General features: G+C 31.5%; 3 protein-coding genes across 4 annotated transcripts; 2 read left to right on the top strand and 1 right to left on the bottom strand.

Moving 5' to 3' along the window:
- Window positions 1-5,146: 5,146 nt before the first annotated feature.
- Window positions 5,147-8,185, top strand: LOC123882054 (E3 ubiquitin-protein ligase At1g63170-like). The gene is made up of 3 exons (XM_045930840.1): window positions 5,147-6,140; window positions 7,056-7,437; window positions 7,702-8,185. Exons 1-3 carry the CDS (start codon window positions 5,656-5,658, stop codon window positions 7,846-7,848), a joined length of 1,014 nt encoding a protein of 337 aa, XP_045786796.1. The 5' UTR covers window positions 5,147-5,655; the 3' UTR covers window positions 7,849-8,185.
- A 2,359-nt stretch (window positions 8,186-10,544) lies between these two features.
- On the top strand, window positions 10,545-14,091 carry LOC123923650 (calcineurin B-like protein 3). Of its 2 annotated transcripts, none has more exons than XM_045976345.1 (10): window positions 10,545-10,767; window positions 11,503-11,583; window positions 11,673-11,836; window positions 12,088-12,170; window positions 12,606-12,665; window positions 13,009-13,117; window positions 13,293-13,345; window positions 13,439-13,519; window positions 13,645-13,757; window positions 13,886-14,091. In XM_045976345.1, exons 3-10 carry the CDS (start codon window positions 11,713-11,715, stop codon window positions 13,941-13,943), a joined length of 681 nt encoding a protein of 226 aa, XP_045832301.1. In that variant the 5' UTR covers window positions 10,545-10,767; window positions 11,503-11,583; window positions 11,673-11,712; the 3' UTR covers window positions 13,944-14,091. The 2 variants fall into 2 exon arrangements, with proteins under 2 accessions (XP_045832301.1, XP_045832303.1); XM_045976347.1 differs by having other exon boundaries at window positions 10,559-10,767; window positions 11,537-11,583.
- A 4,708-nt stretch (window positions 14,092-18,799) lies between these two features.
- On the bottom strand, window positions 18,800-22,044 carry LOC123923481 (heat shock protein 90-2). The gene is made up of 3 exons (XM_045976168.1): window positions 21,750-22,044; window positions 20,968-21,109; window positions 18,800-20,860 (listed from the first exon to the last, which is right to left on the bottom strand). The coding sequence occupies exons 1-3, from the start codon at window positions 21,870-21,872 to the stop codon at window positions 19,026-19,028; spliced, it is 2,100 nt and encodes a 699-aa protein (XP_045832124.1). The 5' UTR covers window positions 21,873-22,044; the 3' UTR covers window positions 18,800-19,025.
- Window positions 22,045-24,999: the final 2,955 nt, after the last annotated feature.

Below are 24,999 nucleotides of genomic sequence, written 5' to 3'. Positions count from 1 at the left end.
ATCACTCATCCAACATGAACAATTAATTTTAAATAATAAATAAAAATGTGTTGAAATTTTTATTTTATTTTATTTGACAAATAAGGTGTTGAAATCTTAACTCTTAATTTTCTCATAATATATTAATTTTTTAATTTTATTAATAATTGAATTTATAATATATATATATATATTGCAAGCATGGTATCTTACAAATAAATACCATTGAATATTAAGTTACTAAATTTGGTCTAGTGATGAAGGATTTTGGTAGTATGAATGACGACCTAAATTCGGTCCTCATTATCAACATTTTTTTTATACAACCTCATTACCAACATTATAAACCAAAAAATAAAAAGAAAATACCATCAAATATGAATTCAGTTGATAAAGAATTGATTCATCTTTACAAAGATTGGTTCAACTTTCGTTATAACGTGACGATCTTATTAGTAGATAATACGTGTTGTACTTAACATCCACATTACCTCATTTTTTTTATTTAAAAGTAAATAAAAAAAATTAAAAAAAATATATGATCTATTCTAAATATTTTAGTAGTCCATCATGTGTAATGAGACAAAATAAAGGGAAGGGTCTAGAAATTGTTGAGTCAGCAAATGAGGAGTGGAGGGTCCCACAAGAGGCAAAGGAAGGTCATTCTGTTAAGCTTGATGCGAATTATCAGGGAAGGCGCGAGAGTAGTAGGAATTACAAAGTCAATATCACACTAAGGGATTTTATCACACATGGGTAGTATATATAGTGAACTAAGAGTTATTTCTCATTTTTATGTGATTGGTGAAGTTGTTATTCTTCTCTCCCAAACTCTCTTTTCACATCTCTAATTTCCTTTGTATTGCAATTATTTGATCTAAGTTCAATAAAAATAATTCCTATCTTAGCTTTAATTCCTATCTTATTAGTAGATAATACGTGTTGTACTTAACCTCCACATTACCTCATTTTTTTTATTTAAAAGTAAATAAAAAAAATTAAAAAAAATATATGATCTATTCTAAATATTTTAGTAGTCCATCATGCTACGAGAGCAACCATGAAACTTGGAAGGCATTGGTTTGCTCTTGTATATATATATTTTGCTAAGGTAATTAACTTTTTTGTTTCATCTTTGTAGCCTATTGATTTTCCCTTAAAAATGTAGATAAAAGTTCTCCTTTTTGGTCAAAGAAGAAATTAGAGTATAGTTCCCAATATTCTTATTCTTATCCATTTTCTCGAAAGTGATTGATTTTCTTTGCAAGATATGTAACACGTTGCATGTCCTACCGACCTAATAGGGTCAAATTTGATTCATTCACGTCAGAAAAACAAGCTTAAACTATATGTTTTATTAGTTAATTATAATTATAAAAGTTTCTTTAAAATATGGTCACTTCAATAATATTTAGACAATTCTTAATGATAACACAAGGCCAAATTGTAGACATTCAAGTTACATTCTCTTTAATCAACTTGTTTTTCATTCCATGCACATATTCCTTATCTTATTTTTCATTGATGTTGAGCATAATAATTAATATGTAGGGTATGTTTAAAATTGATCTTAGTATATTATTAATATTATATTATTAAGATCTAAAAAAATGTTTGAATTGGTCTCTCATTTAAATTTTCATAGGCAATGAAATTTTTGTGCACTTGTAAAATTTATACGCTTTGCACCATCTTTGAATTAATTTTGCATGAGTTTGACCATTAGCTCATATTTCTTGGCCTCTAATTTAGACTACCCTATATTCCATTTAGAATTTTCATAAAAAAAAAAAAAAAAAAACATTCGATTTAGAATTTTAAGGCAGATGCATGTAATGGTATGAGGCTGCTGCTACTCCCACAAAGGGGAAAAAATACTTGAAAATGTTTAACAATATTTTTCTTGCAAAGGAATGTTTCACAATGTTTTGCTCCCAATAAAAAATAGTTGCTACCTTCATAAAAATATTTCTTTAGAAGGGAAAAAATTGATATATATATATATATATATATATATATATATATATATATATATATATATATATATATAAATTTGTACTAATTTTAATTATGTACCTCCATAAAAATACTTCTTTAAGAATTGGTGGGTCCAGTTAAAGTTAAGACAAATTTCATTACGAATTGATCAAGACAATTTGAATCAGAGTTAAAGAGAAGCACACTATAAGATCTCAAGTCTACAACATAATTATTTATAAAATTATACAATTATGTACAACTTTAAAACATTTTTCTTTTATTAATATATTAATATTATGGACTATTTTTTTGCGCTACTATATGATGAAGAGTTTCTAGATTAGTAAATCCATCCAAATGCAAAATGAGGTTTGAAAGCTTTGTTTTGATAATTCTATATTTTTGCATATTTTGAATTGTCCATTTCTATAGTTGCTTAGTAATATGACCAAATTTGCTTTTATTTAAGCTAGCCCTACTTTCTCCTACATTAATTAACTCATTGACTTATAATTCGCCTTGCTTGAACCCACAAGTTTTTTTTTTTTTTTGATGAAGTGGTAATTCACTGAAATTAAACTCACAAATAATTGTGAAATTCTAGGTTCGAACCCGGGTCACGACGTCCGGCCTAACAATTTTGATATTTTTGCCAGTTGAGCTAGAACTTATGAGACCGCTTGAACCCATAAGTTACCTTTGCTAGAAGGTTACTTGGTTATTGGCTGTTTGTGAGTCCGTGTTATGATTATGGAAAAATGGCAATTAATATTATGCTTGCCAAACTTTATTTTATAAGTCATGTTAATTAACTCTAATTTTGGTGAATTCCAAATATCCCAACAAAGAGCAAGAAAAATTTTGAGGTATGAAGATTCATTTAAAACACTAATTAACATTTTGGAACAAAAAAATTTCGTACACACAATTAGTGATTGTATTAAAGGAATAACTATTATTACATAAATTTTATAGGCATTTTAGAGTTTGGTTGGACACCGATACCTTTTAGATAAAATTCATTTAAAATTTAACTTTATATTAAAATAAATTAATATAAAAAATATGATATGAAATTGAATTCAATATAATGTATCCAATCATAGTGTGAGATACTAGTATTTTTTATATTATTAATAATAAAAGTATTATTTATGTATATCATTGTGTCTTGTCTCCCTCATCAATCGACTTGAGATCAAGAACCGACAAGTGTACTTTCAAAAAAAAAAAAAATAACCGACAAGTTTAAATCTCTCATATACATGCAGGCAAACCAAGTTGTTAATTGAATTGCAAACTATGATCTCTCTATACTTACAGGTTTCATTCTTCTTAGTCACCCACCTCCGAATTTTGTAAAAGATGTTGTCAATATTTACTTTAATCATCGTATTTATTTATAATTTGACCTAATGACCTTCGTATTATTGAAAAAAATATTAATAATGGCATTCGATAAATCTAAATACGCCACTTAATAACTAATTAATACAAACACACTTATGTCATGTCATAAATTTAAATAATACTACTACTTTTAATCAAAACAAAACAAATGCTTAAAAAAAAAAAAAAAAACTTAGGTGACGCCACCTAGATGGCTATATAGTTACGGAACTTCGAAGCACACAAGGAGTAGTGTATGTGCAAGTAACCTAAGTCTTAATTAATCACAACTTTACTCTAACGATTTTCCTTTAATTAGGAAATAAAATCTCAACAAATTATAAAATTAAGCTACGTATACACCATTTTTTGGAATGGTATGGTGTGGCTATTATGTAAATCATAACTATAGCAATCATTCATAATTAAACACAAGGAGAGTCACTCACACACACTGTGCAAATATTACATGACGTACCCGATAGTTGGATTAGGTGTCCAACCTTTTAGCATACATATAATCCCAACAAAAAAAATCAACTGTATAATTCAAATCGGTTATATTATATGGTTTATAAATTATATGGTTTATAAATTATATGGTTTATGTAATTAAAACATCAATACAGTTCAAAAGTAGAAGAAACAAAAATTATAAATAAAAAAATACACGATGTTTGATCAATTGTACTTACATTATCAACTATAGAGAGGTTATAATATATTTCTGTTGATTAAATTTGAGACCGCCAACATGTTCAGAGGCCTAAAATAATTTATGTTTTTTTTTTTAAGGAAAAAATAATTTATGTTGTAAGGCCTTTAAAAATAAAAATAATATTACATAAGACTTTGATGAAAAATTATTAAGAAAATCTAAATTTTGTTAGGTTAAGGGAATTGGATTATGTGCAAAGACACTATAGTTAGGAGATCTGGACCGTCCGATAAATATCTGACAGTCCAAATTTTAAGATCATGTTTTAATTTTTTTTTAAATATATAATTCAAGTTAAAATTTTGCACCGTTGGATCTTAATCAAACAGCTCATATATGACCTATTGTAATGCAATTACCTCTTTTTGATCGCACAAAATCCGGGCCATAGGGCTAAGGGTTGAACCTTGACTAAAAAAGGATACGTGGTTTTCACTTTTACCAACACAATTAGGCATTACTTGTAATTAAATTATTAAATTGTCATATTATTTGACCTCAAAATAAAATTATATTTATATTATATATCTATAATCAAATTAAACTATTTTACTCAAAATTTTAAGGCATAAAGTCATGGCTTTGGCTGTTTGAACCGACACTTTTTAAATATAGAGTTTACTGCACTGTAGGAGATTCTCACTCTGCTCGAGCAACTTATCCACTTATCGGTTCTCACTCTGCTCGAGCAACTTATCCACTTATCGGTAAACTCTAAGTCATACAATTTAGTTTATTTATAATAAATAAATTGTATTTTTGTTGTACTCCATCCGTGATAATATATAAGCAAAAATCAATTTTTTTTTTTTTATATATATATTGTCACTAGGGATTACATAATAGAGTTTAATTGTTGTGCATTGTCGGTGTAAAAATTCTTTACACATACATCCAATAATGTGTTGTCACATCATTTAATGAATATGACACATCATGTATTGTTAAATATCATAATATGTCAGTATATTATTGGATGCATGTGTAAAATAATTTTACCGTCAAATATAAATTAAATTCTACATAATAATGTATTGACACCATTTATAAGATACTACTAACCGCTTTGAGTCTTCTCTTATCCACTTGAATTCAAAGGGAAACCAACTTTTTACTTTATTTTCATTTCACTCCAAAACAAAACAAAAAATCTTTGCAACTAGTATTATATAATTTTATAATTAACTATAGAAACAAAAAGTCACCAAATTGAACTCCAATTTCATTCAAAGTTCAACTTCATATCATATAAAAAATATGATCTCAAAAGTAGTTGGCCAACGGTTAACTTCCCTCCAAACCAAACCTTATGATTCACTTTGAATCAAAGCAAAGTTTCATAAAATAAGTTGATTCTTTGTCAACTTCTGAGTCACAAACTTCACCTTATCTGACAAATCCTTAACACCCTTTATCCTCTTTCTATAAAAACTTCATCTTTTTCATCCTGCACAGTATGTGTTTGATGAAAGGTTTGTTTTTATAATTAGTTTGAAAAGGTTGTAAGCTTAGTTTGAAAGATACCCTTTTGTTCATGAATTGTAAAGTTTAAAGCTTTGATATAATTTCATAAGAGAAAAAAAAAATCAATGAATTCTAGGTGTTTGTTGAATTCCAACAGCATAGTTCAATCTTCTTCAAGTTATGCAGAAAGAGCAGATAGAGATGGTAGTTCTAGAAATAGGCCTCAACTTGTCTCGTCACCGCCTTCGTTTTCGGTTAGGATGGCGATGAGAATATCTAGATCAAGATGGTTTACCTTGTTAAGAAGAGTTTTTCATTACCAAAATGGATCAAGGTCTAATCTTGGCTCTAATCCTTTCAATTCGAGTACTTGGTTGATGTTGGAGTTTATTGTTTTGTTCGTACAAATAATCATTTCTACATTCACTTTGGCTATTTCAATGAGGGAGAAACCTGTTTGGCCTATGAGGGTATGGATATCTGGTTATGATATTGGATGTGTTCTTAATCTGCTTATGGTTTATGGCCGGTATCGACAAATTTATCTTATTCAAGGAGATACTCTTAGTCTTTCTGATATGGAACAGCAGAGAAACAATGAAGAAACAAGGTATCCTATTCATTTTCAATCATCAAGAATTTCTTTCAGTCAATTTTGTTATTAGTGAATTGATGCATAATATTAGTATAATACTTACAAATAAGTAATAACTTATGTAGGGTATTAAATTAATCTTCTGAGTATGCTTAAAAATTGGCTAGAAAAGGTTCATACTGTCATATTTTTGGTTTGTGAATTTCAAAAGGAAAAAAATATTTGCACCTTCAATTGATTATGATATTTAGGCAAGAACAATTGGATTGCTTAAGATAGAAAAATACCAAGTATCAAGTAATTATAAAGGTATTTGTAATTTATCTCATGTATAGAGTTTGGTAGAATCAAATACTCTCACATACCTTTTCTATTCTTATCAGTTCAAAGTTTTGTGACAGAAGAATCTTTTGTTTTTTGCAATCTTTCCAATCTAATTAAGAATAAATCATGTGAAAAATGAAAAGACTAAATTAGTGAATCAATCATTTGGAAGTATTACGAACTTTTTCTATTAAAAAATTAGTGTCAAACAAAAGAAAAATTAATTCCTGATTAGCACAAAATTGGAACTAAAAAATAGTGAAACCTGTTTGTGTTACCTACCTTGGCTTGAATAACAGCCTTAATCATCATCAATCCAAGCTTAATTAGAGAACAAGTTCTTTTAGATGGTGTTTTTAAAATTGGACTAGTGATCGACCAGGTCATACATGGCACTGGATAACCAATTAAACGAACATATTTAATCTGAGTTTTGACTGGTTTTCTAACATCATTTCCGGTTCTATATCATATCCGATTCAATAGCTTCACCAGACTTGATAGGGGTCCGGTTTTAAAAACACTGCTTTTAGATTTATGCAATTTTTGTGTGGGTGAAATTCGAAAATTAATGTAATTTACACTATACTATGTCAATGTTTCCAGGATGCCACACTTGATGAACAAATGCAGGACATCACTGGAGTTTTTCTTTGCCATATGGTTTGTGATGGGAAATGTTTGGTTTTTTGACTCACGTTTTGGTTCATTTCAACAAGCTCCAAAACTTCATGTCCTCTGCATCACATTGCTTACTTGGAATGCAATCTGCTACTCTTTCCCTTTCCTACTTTTTCTTCTGTTATGCTGTTGTGTACCACTGATCAGCACCCTCCTTGGTTACAACATGAACATGGCCTCTTCTAATAAAGGTGCGACTGATGAACAAATTTCGCAACTTCCAAGTTGGATACATAAAGAACCTCATACCAAGTTAGAGCCTGCCGATGACTCTGAAAGCATTGAAAATTTTATCAATGAAGACCCGGTAAGTAACTTACTCACAATGTAAACAAGTTTTACACAGATATTTACATTGTCAGTGTATAGTTTGCTAATCTGATAATATATATATAAATATAGAATGAGGAATGCTACTAAAAAATTCAAATGAGACACAAAAGTTAGAAACATTAATTTTTCCCTACAATTTGGACATATGCTACAATTTCCATCAGTTTCAAGATTTGTCTTATTTCCAATTCTGTTTATTGAATTAAATAAGTTTGTCATGTTGTGCTGTGCTTGACAGGAATGTTGCATTTGCTTAGCAAAATACAAAGACAAAGAAGAACTTAGGCAATTGCCATGTTCTCATGTGTTCCACCTAAAATGTGTGGACCAGTGGCTGAAAATTTTATCTTGCTGTCCACTCTGCAAACAAGGTTTAGAGAGGTAGAAGAAGTAGCTGAGACAACATTCATACTCATATGTATACTCTTGATATTGTTCAAAGTTATTTTTTCGTTTTAAATTTTGGTCTAATATACTTTACACAGTTACTTGAGTGAGTTTGTATATGTACAGAATAGACCTCACCAGTAACCAAAACTACATTGCATACTAGGAGATTCTAAGTAGTGGATAACTTTTCAAATTAGGAGATTGCCTAAGCATTATTTTTTTCACTGTATTTGAATATTGTGAGATAAGATCTTTGTATTGAAAAATGATGTAAATATTATATTTGTTACCTAAGTAATAAATTTGTACTATTTGGTACTCTTTTGGTTTGACCAAGGTATTTTCACATGCATTGAGCTGAGACATGCTACTTTAATTTGAATAAATTATCATTGTCATGCATCATGCTTGTATGGTATAGTGATGATAGTTAACAATGTCAGGCTGGGCCTGGGCCTACACTAGTTTACTTACAAAAAGAAAACCAACATGGGGAGGGTGTAGCTTGTCAATGGAAAATTTCTGTAGGAATAGGGTTGGCCTATCTAACCATAGATAAAAAACAAAAATAAAAAGTCTTGTATTATGGTGATACTTTTGCATTCATTTTTGTTTATTAAAAATTTATATTCAGGGTTCCAAACTCATTTATACAACCAATTGATGTGACTCGGTTGGTTAAGCAACACCGAATTTGTGAAGAGAACTGAAATTCAGTTCATGCGTAACACATTTTTGGGTAGGTGGAAAGAGCTTTAAACCACAATTGAAGCACTCGAAAGGAGATTAGTCATATAGCCGGTCTAAGGACTGAAATTTGTAAAATTATTATGGGGTGCAAAAGCATTTAATTAGAGTGATTTATCCAAAAAAAAAAATATCCATATTTTATATTTATTTATATAAAAGAGACCAATTGGTTTGTCAAAAATAAAAAAACCAATTGGCTTCTATTGTTTTATGCATAGATAGATAGCCTTCTCCTCTCTAATTTTTAGTCAGTTTCCAACTCCTGGACTTTTGGTGCAATGACCTATCCATTCTAATTATTAGTTAGAGGTGTCCTATTTAATTAAGCCACACTCTAAATATCAGACATGGTCCCCCAACCCAATCAGTTCATCAACAATTTTTTATTTTTTTTTTGAACGGCAGTTCATCAACAACCTCACAATGAACTGTAGGTCATAGGTTAGTTGGAAAGTATTTTCCTTTTTATACTTTTCCAGTTGATATATTTATATGTAAGTATAAATATTATCTTACTTTTACTTTATTTCTTATTTTTAACTTTCTGAAAAATATGTAACAACAATTTAACTAAACATATATTGAGAAAATAAATCCAAAAAACTAATATTTAAACTTATTAACAAAAAATAAGAATAAAAACACAGCAAACATCCTTAAAGATTAAAAATTATTAATTATGTCCTCAATAATTTTTTTATTTTCTAAACATAACAAGAAATACTTACGGGTTCCTATTAGAAGTAATCATATTTATGCGCTGTAAGAATATGAACTCATTTTATAACCAAGAGTCTATCATCTTCTGATAAATATATGGTCTTATAAATATAACTCAATTTGCGTAAAAAGAGTACAACTTAGTTGCTAGTTGCAAGGAAATTAAAATATAGGGTTTTGGTTTCAAACTCATCATTTTTCAGTTCTTCTTCTTCATATTTAAAATGTGCCAATCTAGGAAGTATTTATGATTTGTTCAATAAGTGTCTTTGGAGAGATTTATGTGTGAGCTTTTAAGATCTTCTTTTCTTTACAACCGTCTGGAATGTTGTCACAAGTGTGAAGTGAGTTAAGTCTCACAATGTTTAGAAAATTGGAAGTTGAACATTTTATAATCAAAATGATTCATAAGTCTAATTACTTGAGATTTTAGGTAAAAATGTACTCCCTCTGTTTTCTTAAAAGTGTCCAGTTATAATGATAACACCAAATTAAGAAAGTGGATTTTTGCATCATATATTCCTATTATACCCTTCTCTTAATTCACCAATAAATTCCTATTTTTTTGCACCTAGTACTCATCTTATTTAAATCTTCGATCAATCATTATTATAGGTAAAAAAATCCTGTTTAAATCTGAATATAATAAGGAAGCAACAAACTTTGCTATCATAAAAAAAAACAAACTTTCTTTTTTTAAAAAAAAAAACTTTAGTTTTTCAATTATATATATATATATATATATATATATATATATATATATATATATATATATATATATATATATATATATTGAAAAAGATAACAATAATTGACAAATCGTATCTTTAAAACACAAACTGGACCGTTCATTTGAAACGCTAAATATGATAGAACTAATATATAACTCACTTGTTTTTTACTTTTAAGCTCAATGTGAATGATGTCTTTGACTTCCCCTTGTAACATTTTCATCCAAAATAATTTGTTTCTTTTTTTTTTCACGTCATTTTTATTCTTTTTTGTCATTCATAAACTAAAATATCATGAAAAAGGATAAAAAAAAACTAACCTGTTAACCGAAATTAAATTAGTGAACCAATGATGTAGTTTTGCCTATAAAAATTTTATAAAAAAAAACTAAAAATTGAATAACAACCATTTTTGTTTTATTTTGGTACAAAAATAACAAAATTTGCCGAGAATATATGTCTAAGAAAAATAACAATAATTGATTATAAATAATGATATGTGTCAGCATTGATTTGGTTCCAACTTGTACCCTCATCTGTCATCACATCATCATCACTTTCGCCACCTTCACTCACTCGATTCGATTTTCTGCAACCACCGTTAGTTTCATACACAACACAACCCTTCTCTTCTTCACCAAAAACCCCTTTTCTCAATTCATTCCCCTAAGCTTCAAAATTCTCTCTTTTTTCTCTTATCCTTTAACTTCAAGGTATGATTTTTCACCCTACCCACTTCAATTTTATCTCAGAAATCTTACGAAATAGCATGATTATCATAAATTATGATTTGGGGTTGTTGAATTTTCGATAAATTTTCAGTTTTTATTTTGTTGATTTTTGTTTGGTATATATAGATCCATGAACTTCTTATGCATGTGTGTATTTGAATTGCGTTGAATTCAGAATCTAACAATTTTTTATTTTGTCCAAATTTTGAATCTTTTGGTATTAGGGTATTGAATTTGAATTATTTATATTGGAACTGGAATTGTTTTAATGCGATTCGGGTGTGTTTTCTGTGTGATCATGGATCTTAGGTGCTGCAGCGTGATGGAATTGTTTTGATCTTTTACAATTTTTTGATATTCCCAATTAGCATGGTTGTTATATGAATAATTAGATATCATTATCAAATTCTTAGTTAATTGGTTAAACTACTTCACTACAAGGAGTAATTAAGTGAGGTTTTCGGTTTTGTTGTATTAAGTTTTTGTCATGAATTTGGTCAAACTTAGGAATCTTTGATGGGAAGAAAGCAATCCATAATTTGTAGCATTTGAGAGTTGAGTGTTTTTAGTTTGATGATCTAATAAGTAAATTGAAGTTAAGTTCTGATCCTGATTAGAGCATGAAACTTGTTCTTTTGTATTTTCGTTTTGATTACTTTACTTTCTTAGTTTCTTTAGTAGAATGTGATGGAGATTTTACTTCAATTCTGTAACTAGGCTTTGTTGCTGTTGGTGCATTCGAGTTTTGCAGATCCCGGCATTTGGGATTGGCCAGCTGAAATTGGAAATGGTTAAAAGGTTTAGTTGCTAACTGCCTACTGAATATGACTTAATGATGAATTAACTAATTTGTATATCTAATTGATTTTTAATTTTTTTTGGAACAGTTATGGAGTTTTCCGATTTTGAGCTGCAAGAGATATTATCATGTTGCAGTGCATAGAGGGAATTAAGCATTTGTGTGCTCCTCTATTGCGGTGTTGTGACCTTGATTTATATAAGCAGACAACAGGCCTTGACGATCCTGAAATCCTCGCTAGGGAGACAGTGTGTATGCATCATCCTAACTTCATGATTATAAATTATAATGCAACTTCTGTTCGTATGCAAATGTATTTTGATTTGAATATGTGCTTTTAAAATCTTGTATATTATGGCATTCCCTTTAGATTTTGAAACCATATGAATGATGTTATGCTCTTGTATTTTATTTGTGAATTCTATTACCTCTTGTACTACTATTTAGAAATAAATACACATGATATGGATGATGATAGATATTTCTTTTGCTTGTGTGCGCAGTTAGTGTAAGTGAAATTGAAGCACTTTATGAGCTCTTTAAAAAGATCAGTAGTGCTGTGATTGACGATGGGCTGATCAACAAGGTTTGTCTATTTTATCACTGGACAATGTGGTTTTGGCATATAATAAATTTTGTTGATAGAGATTTTCCGATACAAAAAAAAGTTTAATCCAATGTTGACGATTGAGGATTGCGGAAAATAGTGGTTTGTTCAAACTCTATTACACTAGTGTTATAGCACTGCTACAGTCTATGTTTGACAACACTTAATACTAAAAAGCGTATCGCGAAGCAAAAGCAATTTGTTCAAATTCCGCTAAGCTATAGTGCCGCTACAGGCGCTATTTGACAACACTGGTTTAAATCATTCTATACCTATACAACAAATTCTATTGCTATGTCGTATGTTGTTATTTTCTTCAATCCAAAAGGATCTAACATATAAAATATCTGAGATGTTATATTCAATTTTTACTTTTTTCCTACAGTATTAATATTCATACTGCATCATTTGCAGGAAGAGTTTCAATTGGCATTATTCAAGACTAATAAAAAAGAGAGTTTGTTTGCTGATCGGGTATGTAATGCTATCTTTTTTTTTAAATCTGTGTTTAACTTTTCTCTGAACTATGAAAATATGTTTCTCTGATCAGATTAGGCTAAGGCCATCATGTACAACAATGACAAGTTAATATCAATAACCAAGCCTTATCTCACACTAATATGACATGACAAATTTAAAATAACTTCTTACTTGTTATTGTTAATGTTTCTTCACGATTCAAATTAAATGTAACAATGTTGATTGTTGCCTCTCTATTGTAAATGTTATCTTATTACTTGCCAACATGTGCATATTATAGGTTCATATCATATCACTTCAAGTTGTTAATGTCTCATATGAAATTCTCTTTGGGCAGGTATTTGATTTGTTTGACACAAAGCACAATGGGATACTTGGTTTTGAAGAGTTTGCTCGTGCTCTCTCCGTTTTCCACCCAAATGCCCCTATTGATGAAAAGATCGAGTGTATGTTACTTCAAATTATGTTTTCTAATCGTCTTTTAAGGATAAATTTTCTGTACCTCAGCTTGTGTAAACTAAGAAGGATGCACAGTTTGAATCAACTCTAGTTTATTTCACCTTATTACTTTTTTTTTTTCGATATATACCATAATTAAAACCATATTGTATCTTGTTTCAGTTTCCTTTCAATTGTATGATCTCAAGCAGCAGGGTTTTATTGAAAGGCAAGAGGTAAATTAGCCTTCTTTAAATCTTACTTTTCTCAAGCTTTTGCTCCTCATTTGGGACAAGCCTGATTTTTATCTGGTCTTTATTTATGTAAAGGTGAAGCAAATGGTAGTTGCTACACTTGCTGAATCTGGAATGAACCTATCAGATGATGTTATAGAGAGTATAATCGACAAGGTATGTTTTTCCTTTTGACATTACGACTTTTTATGTATATATATATATATATATACCAAACTGTTTTGGTGTTTCAAGACGAAAAAGAACAGTTAGTTTGAACATTGAGTTTTGGATTTCTTCAGACATTTGAGGAAGCTGATACAAAGCATGATGGCAAGATTGACAAGGAGGAATGGAGAAACCTTGTTATGCGCCATCCATCACTTCTGAAGAACATGACCCTTCAATATCTAAGGTAATCACCACAAGGAGGAACGAAGAAACCTTATTTACTATTATCAACTTGATATTCAAACATCGTTACTCTTTCATTTTATATATCTCTTTGGCACTCTTTAACATCCGCTTTCATATGTTGCGCAGGGACATCACCACAACATTCCCAAGCTTTGTATTCCATTCACAAGTAGACGATACTTGAAGCTTAAGATTATTTTTTTGAGAGATTAAGTTTATTTACTTGGTCATATTTCCTGTGGTTTCATTTATGTAAAAAAGGATAATGCAGAGAGAAATTTGCCATACATTTGTTACTTTTCTTTCATGATGATATTTGGTTTTGGTGTTAAGTCTTTAAATACATTTGATTTATTGCTTGAAAACTTACAAAAACCTTTATTTTTCTTATTGTGTCATTGGAGTATGACATATATTTCTGGTATTGAAGTATTGGTCCATCATCGACCATAAATTATAGTAATCGGATAAATCGAGAGCACAATAATACAATACACTTTGCACATGGAGTCATGGCCATTGAAATTACTTTCCCTCTTTGTTGCTGATTATCGAACTTCTGTATTTTCCGGCCAAACTTAGGTCCTTGCCAAAGGTGCATTTTCCGTCAACACTGAAGCTCCTGAAATTCACCTCCCTCTCTCTCATTTCCACAACTTTGGATTCTTTTTCTATTGTGTTTTATTTTTGATCTGGTTGTGTTCCTTGATGCAATGATGCTTATTTTGAATTTAATCATAAAAGTTAATTCACTCAACCTCTGAAGATTCTGGGAGAAGTGTTTGAATCAGTAGCACATTCACAACATGAGTTCAGGGTTTTTTTTTTCCAACTATTGGCTAATTGGTTTTAGTAATGTCTTCCAAGCATTTTACTGCACTTTCAAATTTGTGAAATGTTGGGATAGTTGGAGTTTTGAAAGTGAAAATGTTGCAGAAGAGAAAATGATTGGTAAAGGAGTTGAAAATGATTTGGTGGGATGATCTATTTTAATGGAAGGAAGGAATTATTCACCATGAGTGGCATTGTAATATTAGCCTCGGAGATATATACACAATCAAATCCAACTATTCTCATCTTTGTCACATTCTTCTCTCTTCCTCTTCTTGGAATATGAGGTTGTGTGAGGCGTTAAACAAAGTATGGGGTAGTTCGTAGTTGGACTCCCTCAAAAGTGATTTGTTTTTTCATCGCAACTTCTTGATCGTCTACCTACAAGGGAGAATTTGTCTCATAGAGGAATAGTTTCTAAAGGAGCTAATTCTGTGAATCTGGAGTTTGGTGGAGGTGAAGTCGACAAATCATATGTTTGTTGGATGTTGTTTTGCGGGGGTGGTTTAGTGTGAAATCAATCGTTGGCTTGTCAAGGGAGCAATGATGATCTAACATGTCGTGGTTTGGGTGCTTTGGCGAGATAGGAATGAAAAAGTCTTCTCAAATCAAGTATCAGTACTAGAAAAGGTGGTGGAGGGTATCAAACTTGTCTCATGGAAGTAGTTTTTGGCTAAAATAAATCGTTCTCCATGTCTCTAATGTGTGTAAACATAATATATTTTGTTTCTATAGATAGTTCTTTTTGTTTTCTTCATTGGGGGCAGGGGATTGGTTTTTATGTACGCTTTGCGAGTTTCCTTTCCTTGTTGAGTTAGTTCGAAATTGTACTTTTTCTACTTTTAGTGAATAGAGTATCACTTGTATTTTCTCCTTTTCATATTTTTTATATAGTTTTCTTTTACGTTCAAACAAAGAAAACTTGTTTTATTTTGTACTTGTTCGCAAAATATTATCTAAATTGTACTTGTTCTGGAAATGTCATCTAGAAAATCTAATTTACTCCAAATGTTAAGTCACAGGCTAATCAACACTTTTATTACCATTGAACTTTAATTTATCAATGGCTATCGGGGATCATGTCTATTTTAGATATAAATGTCAAATGAGATGTACTCTACTCCCGCTTATGTTGATATTTTTTAAAAAAAATAAGGTGTGTTTCAAATTGATAATGATATATAAATAGAAAAAGAAAATTAAAGGAATATTAAAAAAGCATGATGACTGAGAAAATGAAAGAAACCTAAGAAAAATGTTTGATGAATAGCTCAGGCGACAAGATGAGAAATATTTGAAGTGCCAAAGATTTCCAATTATAGGTAGAGCTGTCAAAATGGGTCGGGCTATCGGGCCGGCCCATTAGGCCTATATATTTTCACGGGCCGGGCTTCATAAATAGCGGGCCGGGCCTTATCGGGCTAGGCCTTATCGGACCAGGCTTTTTTATGGGCCGTCATGGGCCGGCCCACAGGCTTTTGGGCCGGCCCCTTAAAGAATTTTAAAAAAAATGTTAAAAAAAAACAAACTGAAATTTTGATTTTGAAACAAAAAGTTTTTTTTTTTAAGAAGAAACAAAAAAAAGATATTTTGACCCCTTAAGTTTGTTATTAGTAGGATAATTATCTTTTAAATTTAAAATAAGTTAGTTTTTATCTTTTTTAAATTTATTTTTCTATTATAAGCTTATTTAAAGGCAAACATATTTAGAGTCAATTCAAGTTATAGTTTATCATAAAATTTTGACTAAACTCAAACGAATCCTCCATTATTTTTTTGAACTAGTCTAATCCTCCATTGTTAAATCATAAATCTCAATTGAAGGATTGTTTCCATTGTTGAAGACTTGAAGGTAAATTTCATCCTTCTCTTTATTTTTTTGTTGTTGATTCCTTACATTCCCAATTTGGAGGATTTTTTAGTTGTTGTATGATCTTTAAATTCTTTTTCGGTTTGGATGGTATCAAAAGTAATATTTTATGTGTGGATATATTGGATACTCTTTAGGTAGTTTCAATCATGGACTCGTGGTTAAAAAATAGTAAATTAATAGAGAATAACATAGCCGATTGTCCGTAGAGACAACCAAAGAGCAATATTTTATAAAAAGTAGTAAATTAATTTTAAGTTAAGAGCAAATAAATAATGTTGATTTCAGAATCTAAGTAACACAATTTGCTAATTTTCTCGGTAATAATATTAATAGTACACCCTTTTGATCCTAGAAAACTGAGCTAACGGTAATAATTGTAAAAATCATGAATCCTTTTGACTATATATTATAGCTAGCTAGGAACATGTTTTAATTAATTTTACAAATAGCCACATTTGAATTGAACCTTTCATGCATATCAATTGTCATGTGTTGATTTATAATTTGTGCTTTTTTACTTTTAAATTGATGATGCAAAACGAACTTGGGACGTGTAACTATATGTTCGTGGCATGTATGAAGTTAAGCAAGTATAGTCAAGCCTAATCCTTTAAAAAGTCAAATGTGACTCTTGCCAACTTATAATGAACCTGTTGTTTCTTTCTTGTGTATAATTTATAAGTACTTCTCGTTCTTGCCTTTTATAATATAATAATCTTAATGATCAATTTATTTTTATTGTGTTTGTAATGTAGTCATGGATGATTTTGATACAACTTTCCAAGCTATTGACGAAGATGATTTGGTATTGTTAGAATCTCCTCTAGTTGCTAATACGAAAAATGTTATTGAGGGAGACTTTGTTGAAATAAAAAATAAGAAAAAAAGGGCAAGGCGATCTCCAGTTTGGAAACATTTTACAAGGATCGGTAAAGTTGATGGGGGAGAAAAATGTACATGTAATAGTTGTCATGGTATGTATACATGTGGTGGTGGCACTGGTCACTTAAAGCGCCATATTCTTGCTTGTCATAAAGTTCCAGACAATCATGATGAGGGACTCAAGTTGGATGACGAAGAAACATTATTGAAGAAGTGGCAATTTGATAATAAGGCTTACAGAGATTCACTTGCTAGAAGCATCATAAGACATGATCTTCCATTTAGCTACGCCGAGTATGATGCGGTTTTGGTTACAAACAAGATATTGAATCCTGATTTTGTTCCCATTTGTAGAAACACTGCAAAAACCGATTGCATGAGTGTGTTTTCAAGTGAAAAGGAAAGGCTAAAGAGTGTGTTAGCATCCATTCCAGGTAGAGTTTGTCTAACTTCTAACAACACAAGGTTATATGAATCTTCTTTTAGTATCGGAGGCCGTATCTTAAATAAGTATAGGAATTGCTTACTCCCAGAAACTGTGCAAGCTCTCATTTGTACACGTAATTGGTTGCATGATTTTAAGGAAATCGGACCTTCTTGTAAGTTTAATTAATAATCTTTTTGTTTTATTTGCAATTTGCTTTTTAGTTGTTGACTTATCAAGTTATCGTGTATTATGAATTGCAGATATACCAGAAGTCGAGGAGATACCATTGTATGAAAAATCAAGTGTTCAAGAAGAGACTCAGGCCGAGAAGTTATTTAATTTATAATTTACGTTATGCATTTTAAATTGTTAGGTTAAAAGTTTAGTTTGTGATGTAAGCTTGAAATTTATTAGCTTTGAGGGTGCACTTTGTGAATTTATTATCTCTTGACTTTTGCGTGAATATGTTGCATTATTTATTATCTCATAAAATCATGATACCCATTTTATTTTATGGATACTAATTTGTGTGTCATTCATACATTTTTTTAAAAAAATTCTGCTTTTGTCAAAAAAAAAATGCTAAAAAATAAAATAAAATTAATGGGCCGGCCCATCGGGCCATGTAGGCTTTTGTTTATCGGGCCGGACATAACGGGCCGGACCATAATGTTAACGGGCCGGGCTGGGCCCTTTAAATGTTCGGGCCTCCCCGGGCCGGGCCAGACCAGGCCGGCCCATTTGACAGCTCTATTTATAGGACATCCCATGTCACCAGGAGGTAGTATTATTAAATTGATTTTTGTAAATAAGGTTTTCAAAAAGAATTCTATAAAAAATCAGTCTTTTGGAAACAAGCTTTTCCTTATTTTATTCCAAAGACTGCAGGTTTCTTTTTTATGAAGAAACAAAGTTATTTATGAAAAAAAAATTGAAAAATCGGAATGTGGTGAAAAATAAAGTACATTATTTAATTAATGAAATCGCCCTAAGCCTTTTCCTTTTCACACAACATAGGAACAAAATATGAAAAAATAACGCAGGAGTTGTATAAAAAATTAAAGAACGCAGCACCAATGATAGTCAACAATTAACACACCAAAACTTACGATAAGTAGAACAGTAGACTGGTCCAGAAAATTGCATCTAATATTGTTAACATTCCAAAATTAAGAATTAATAAAAGCAAAAACATAAAAAGACTGTTTCTCAACCTCAAAACATCCTAAATAATAGCAGCAACTACATCAGACTTAGTCGACCTCCTCCATCTTGCTTCCCTCTGCGTCAGCATCAGCTTCCTCCAATGGTGGCATGTCAGCATCATTTTCAGTTGCATCCTCATCAATGCTAAGACCAAGCTTTAGCATTCTGTGAATTCTGTTTCCAAAAGTGTTGGGTTCATCAAGGCTGAATCCAGAAGTTAGAAGGGCAGTCTCAAAAAGCAAGAGAACAAGATCCTTCACAGATTTGTCATTCCTGTCGGCATCAGCACGTTTCCTAAGCTCCTCCATGATGGGATTCTCAGGGTTTATTTCCATTGTCTTCTTGCTAGACATGTATCCAGCCATGCTGCTGTCCCTCAAAGCTTGTGCCTTCATGATCCTCTCCATGTTGGCAGTCCAACCATACTCGCCAGTCACAAGACAGCAGGGAGAGTCGACAACACGGTCAGAGACAACCACTTTCTCCACCTTGTCACCCAACACTTCCTTGACAACCTTGCATAGGTTGTCAAATTTTTCCTTCTGTTCTTCCATCTTTTTCTTCTCATCCTCGGTCTCATCGAGTTTCAAACCTTCCTTGGTAGCAGACACCAACTTCTTTCCCTCAAATTCCTTGAGCTGACCAACAGCATACTCATCAATAGCGTCAACCATGTAGATAACTTCATAACCCTTCTTCCTAAGCTTCTCTAGGAAGGGAGAATTCTCAACAGCTTTCTTGCTTTCACCGGTAATGTAGTAGATGTCATTCTGTCCTTCCTTCATCCTGGTAACATAATCCTTGAGGCTGGTCAACTCATCACCACTCTTGGTGGAGTGGTACCTGAGCAATTCAGCAAGCTTTGTCTTGTTCTGAGAATCCTCATGGATACCCAATTTCAAGTTCTTGGAGAAAGCCTCGTAGAACTTATTGTAGTCCTCTTTGTTCTCGGCAATTTCAAAGAAAAGCTCAAGGCACTTCTTTACCAAATTCTTTCTAATGACCTTCAAGATCTTGTTTTGTTGAAGCATTTCTCTTGAAATGTTAAGGGGGAGATCCTCAGAATCCACAATACCCTTAACAAAGCTAAGATACTCAGGCATCAATTCTTCACAGTTGTCCATGATGAAGACACGGCGGACATACAATTTGATGTTGTTTGGCTTCTTCTTTGTGTCGAAGAGGTCAAAAGGTGCCCTCTTGGGTACAAAGAGAACAGCCTTAAACTCCAACTGACCCTCAACGGAGAAATGCTTAACGGCCAAATGTTCTTCCCAATCATTGGTAAGACTCTTGTAAAAAGCAGCATACTCATCCTTTGTAATCTCTTCAGGCTTCCTCATCCAAATAGGTTTCTGTTTGTTCACCAAATCCCACTCATGAGATACCTCCTTAATCTTTTTCTTCTTTTTCTCCTCCTTCTCTTTTTCCTCATCTACTTCCTCAACCTTACCCTCCTCTTCCTTCTTTTCTTCCTCGTCCTCATCATCAGAAATCTCCTTCTCAATGGTTTTCTCAATCCAAAGAGAAATTGGATAGCTAATGAATTCAGAATGCTTCTTAATCAAGTCCTTAAGACGGCGCTCCTCGAGATACTCAAGTTGGTCCTCCTTGAGGATGAGAGTAATCTTGGTTCCTCTGCCAAGAACTTCACCCGTTGTATCCCTAGTCACAGTGAATGACCCACCAGCTTGAGACTCCCACACGTACTGCTCGTCATCATTGTGCTTTGTGGTAACAATAACCTTCTCGGCCACAAGATAAGCAGAGTAGAAACCAACACCAAACTGTCCAATCATGCTCACATCAGCACCAGCGGCCAAAGCTTCCATGAATTCCTTGGTACCTGACCTTGCAATGGTACCTAGGTTGTTCACCAAATCTGGAACATAAAACAAACAAGTGTTAGAGAAAACACATAATTTATCATACAACAAACAGTTCTAAATAAAGAACTTCTTCTGATTCTGAAAAAACAAATTAGCATACCAGCTTTTGTCATTCCAATTCCACTATCAATGATAGTCAGGGTGTTGTTAGTCTTGTCAGGAATAATGTGAATGAACAACTCTGGCTGAGAATCAAGCTTGCTCTTGTCGGTCAAACCCTCAAATCGGATCTTATCCAAAGCCTACATTACAACAGTCAAAGAAAGGAATCAGAACAAAATCCATGCCCACAACAAGAACAACAAAATCAAACTATCACATCAAACATTCCAAAATACTAACCAAATATTCCAATGCAAAAGTAACAACTATATTCCTAAACCCATATTTTTTTAGTCACAAAAATCTTTTGATTTAAAACTTATAACGAATTAATTATTATAAAAAGTTCTAATGTAAACATTACAGTGTCAAATAGATCACAAAATTAGGGATAACAGACATATAAACAACTACTACTATGCTAATTAAACATTCAATTTCAAATTAGGTATAATAATCATGAATTTCATGTGAATCAACAATGAAAAATACGCTTATTAATTCAAAATTAAAACCACATCAATTAAATTCATATAACTACAACAATTTAAACAAAAAAGGCGGAACCAAAACAAGTCTAACAAATTATAACTGTACAGAGATCATGAAGAACTACACAAATCAATTAGCAGAAACCTAATACAATAACTAACATAAACAAAAACAAATCATCGCAGAAAAACCAAAAACAAACTAGATAAAATCATTACAATTCACGAATAAAAATCAAACAAAATTAAACACGATGAAAAACAAAAACAGAGCGAAGAAGAAGCTTACATCGGAAGCGTTACTGATGAGTTCACGAAGAAAAATCTCCTTGTTACTGTAAAAAGTATTGATGATGAGACTGAGAAGTTGATTGATCTCAGCTTGGAAAGCGAACGTCTCTTGTTCCGCCATCGTCGATCGATCTAGGGTTTGTTAGATGAGAGGGAAAGGGAATTAGGGATTTGAAGGGATTGCGAGTGTTTCAGAGAAGAAGAACGAAAAGTATGAAAGAGTGTTAAGTGAATGAGTGGTTATATAGTACTGTTAGCTAGGGCTTGAAGTTTTCTAGATCCTTCTGTTTCTATATTTATTTATTTAAATTTAAGAACTAAATAACTTATTTTGTGTTAACTCGATCGCTATTTTTTGGTTTAGTTCTATTCTAGTATTTGATTTGATTTTTTTAAAAAAAAAGATATTATTTGTGAACTCTATTTAATTTAATTAATTTTTTTATAGAAATATTTGATTTATTTGTTTACAATAATATGTGATTTAATTTGATACATTGATTTATTTTAGTTTTTATTTTTAAAAAATATAAAATAAATTATCACGAAGAAATTATTTAAAGATATATTTTCAATATATTATACTCCATCTGTTCCTTTTTCTTTGTCGTTTTAGAAAAAAAATTGTTTCAAATTATTTATCGTTTTGATAATTTAAAGTTATATTTTATCTTATAGCCTCCTTTCAATAAAACTAATTAAATGATATATATATATATATATATATATAACTAAAAAAGAGGTCTCCTCAGCACAAGACATACTAAGGTAGACTAAAAGAGTTACAAGAGAACCACAATACAAAAACCATAAAAATTATACAAGGCTCAAACAAAGCACAGGACTAGACCACCAACTATGACAGTTTAAAGCTAAAGTACTACTTGTCGCTTTCAACCACCTATAGGAAAAAGACTTGATTTTGTCCAACATATATTGTGCTAAAGATGTTGAGCCTCTGAACAATTTGTGGTTTCTCTCAGTCCACACAACCCACATGCAAGCGAGACATATAAGCTGCATAAAAAAGCGTCATGCTCGAAGACCCCCTGCTGAAGTAGTAAACTAAACGAAATGATCTGATAGAGTCTGAACAGTCACCAATGAAGAACCAATCCACGAACTGATGAGAGACCAAATGGAATCGAAAGTGCTACATGATAGAAACAAATGTTGAGCCGACTCGGCAACTCCACAACCAGACACACAATAATGATTCGCCGATGACAAGATGCCAACCAGGTTGACTTTGGTAGGTAACTATCCCGCAAGAGACGCCACGCGAAAATAAAAACCTTCAAAGGAACCTGAGGGTTCCAAACGAGATCTGCTGAAACATCCAAAGTAACCACATCTCGAGCCGTCAAGAGATGATACGCACCACTGATAGTGTAACCTTTCTCCAGTTCAGGCTGCCACTGCCATCTATCTGTGGAATGATCCTCCAAAGAGAGTTAAGAAGTGAATCCTGACAATCCCCATCATCTCCTCCTCCCACGCCCTCAACTAACTATAACATCACAGCCACTGAGGCCGATTTGTTCTCTGCCAAGTCAAACAACCTCTCAATCCTCGCACACAAAGGAATCTCATCCACCCATGGATCAATCCAGAAAAAAGTATCAGATTCATCCCCTACAGGTAAGCTTAAGTAGTTCAAAGCAAAAAAAGTGGCTTCTTAGCTTGTGGCGGATTACATAAAGATGATAAGGGTGACCTTATCCAAAGTTTTTATTGTAATCTTGATTGCAATAATTCTCGAGGGCTGAGATGTGGACTTTATTTCATGTTATGTGTTTGCTCGTAATCTCCACATTGATCATATTATATTTTAAACGGATTATCTCTTATTGCAATTGTTGTCCTCAATCGTACTACAATCATCTCTTATCTGAAACCTCTTTTAGAAAAGGTTCTTAATTTACTACACTTTCAAGATTTGTCTGCCAGTATTCAACAATATTGATTTAGAAATATCAACTCATGTTCAAAAGTTGTTAGAAAAAAGAAAAAAAACGATTTGATGCTCATTTCACTTCAGTTTTAGTCACTCCTAAATCTTATTTTGTAATTTTCTGCATGCATTATTGGTGTCGGATTGTAAAAATGTCTAAAAATATTGGTGTTGTAATAATGGTGATTGTTTGTCCATACAAGAGGGAAGTTCGATAAAAGCAACAGGATTACTTGTGAGCGAGGGTTATTTAAATCTCCACAACTCGTTCAGTTAGTTAGATTATCCTTATTGTTATAAAAAAAGTTATTGTTTTTTTCCCTCCTGATTTGGGTATATGTCCCATAAATTTTGGATTTTATTTTTTTTACAAAGAGAAATTAAGGCTTTTATTAAATTTAATCTACTTTTATCTTTAATAAAAGTAAAAACATTCTAATTTGTGAAAAAAAAATATCATAAAATTCAATAAATATTTGTTTTTGATCAAGTTGCTAATACACACTTTAATGTGAAGAAGTGGTGGATTTTGAACCCTAATCCTCTAAATTATGTCTTCAGTAGCTATTAACTATTTTTTGTTTGAATGATTTGGTAGTTATCAATTGAACTGCACTTATTAGACTAAATAAATTATGTTTAAATCATTTTTATTTTATTTTTCTAAAACAAAATATTATTTGCTTATTAACAATTTTTTTGACACAAGAAAATTTAATGCATTTCATTCATAATAATAGTTTCAATACAAGGTGAACAATGATTAAAAACATCGGGACTAGCATATAAACAAGTTGTCTGAACAAGAACATGAACTACTCGATTGACTTGTCTATGATATAATTCAATAACAATGCCAACTTTGGTGTTATTTATAGACTTAGAATGAATAGGTTGTATCACTCGAAGACAATCTATTTCCAGGTGAACATCTATTAAATGTTCTTACCTGATCCATCTTAGAGCTTCCAACACATCCAATGCTTCTGCTTCCGATATCTCCGACTTATTAACAATTTTTTTTACTTATCACATTTATATTATTTTAAATTTGGCTTAATTAGTTAATTGGTCCCTTAAAGACATTTTAGGTTTCATAATGGTCCCTTAAAGAAAAAAAGGTCCGGATTGGTCCCTTAAAGACATCTCCGTTAGTCATATTGGTCCCTTCCGTTAATTTATCAACCACAAATGTATTAGGTGAACCAACATTGAAGGTGGTCCACCATATACCACAATATATTTTTTAATCTTAACCATTGGATCATTTTGAAAACAAAACAACTATTAGATT

Source organism: Trifolium pratense, linkage group LG4 (assembly GCF_020283565.1).
Source record: "Trifolium pratense cultivar HEN17-A07 linkage group LG4, ARS_RC_1.1, whole genome shotgun sequence".
NCBI classification, from domain to species: Eukaryota; Viridiplantae; Streptophyta; class Magnoliopsida; order Fabales; family Fabaceae; genus Trifolium; species Trifolium pratense.
This window is presented reverse-complemented; position numbering and strand designations above follow the sequence as displayed.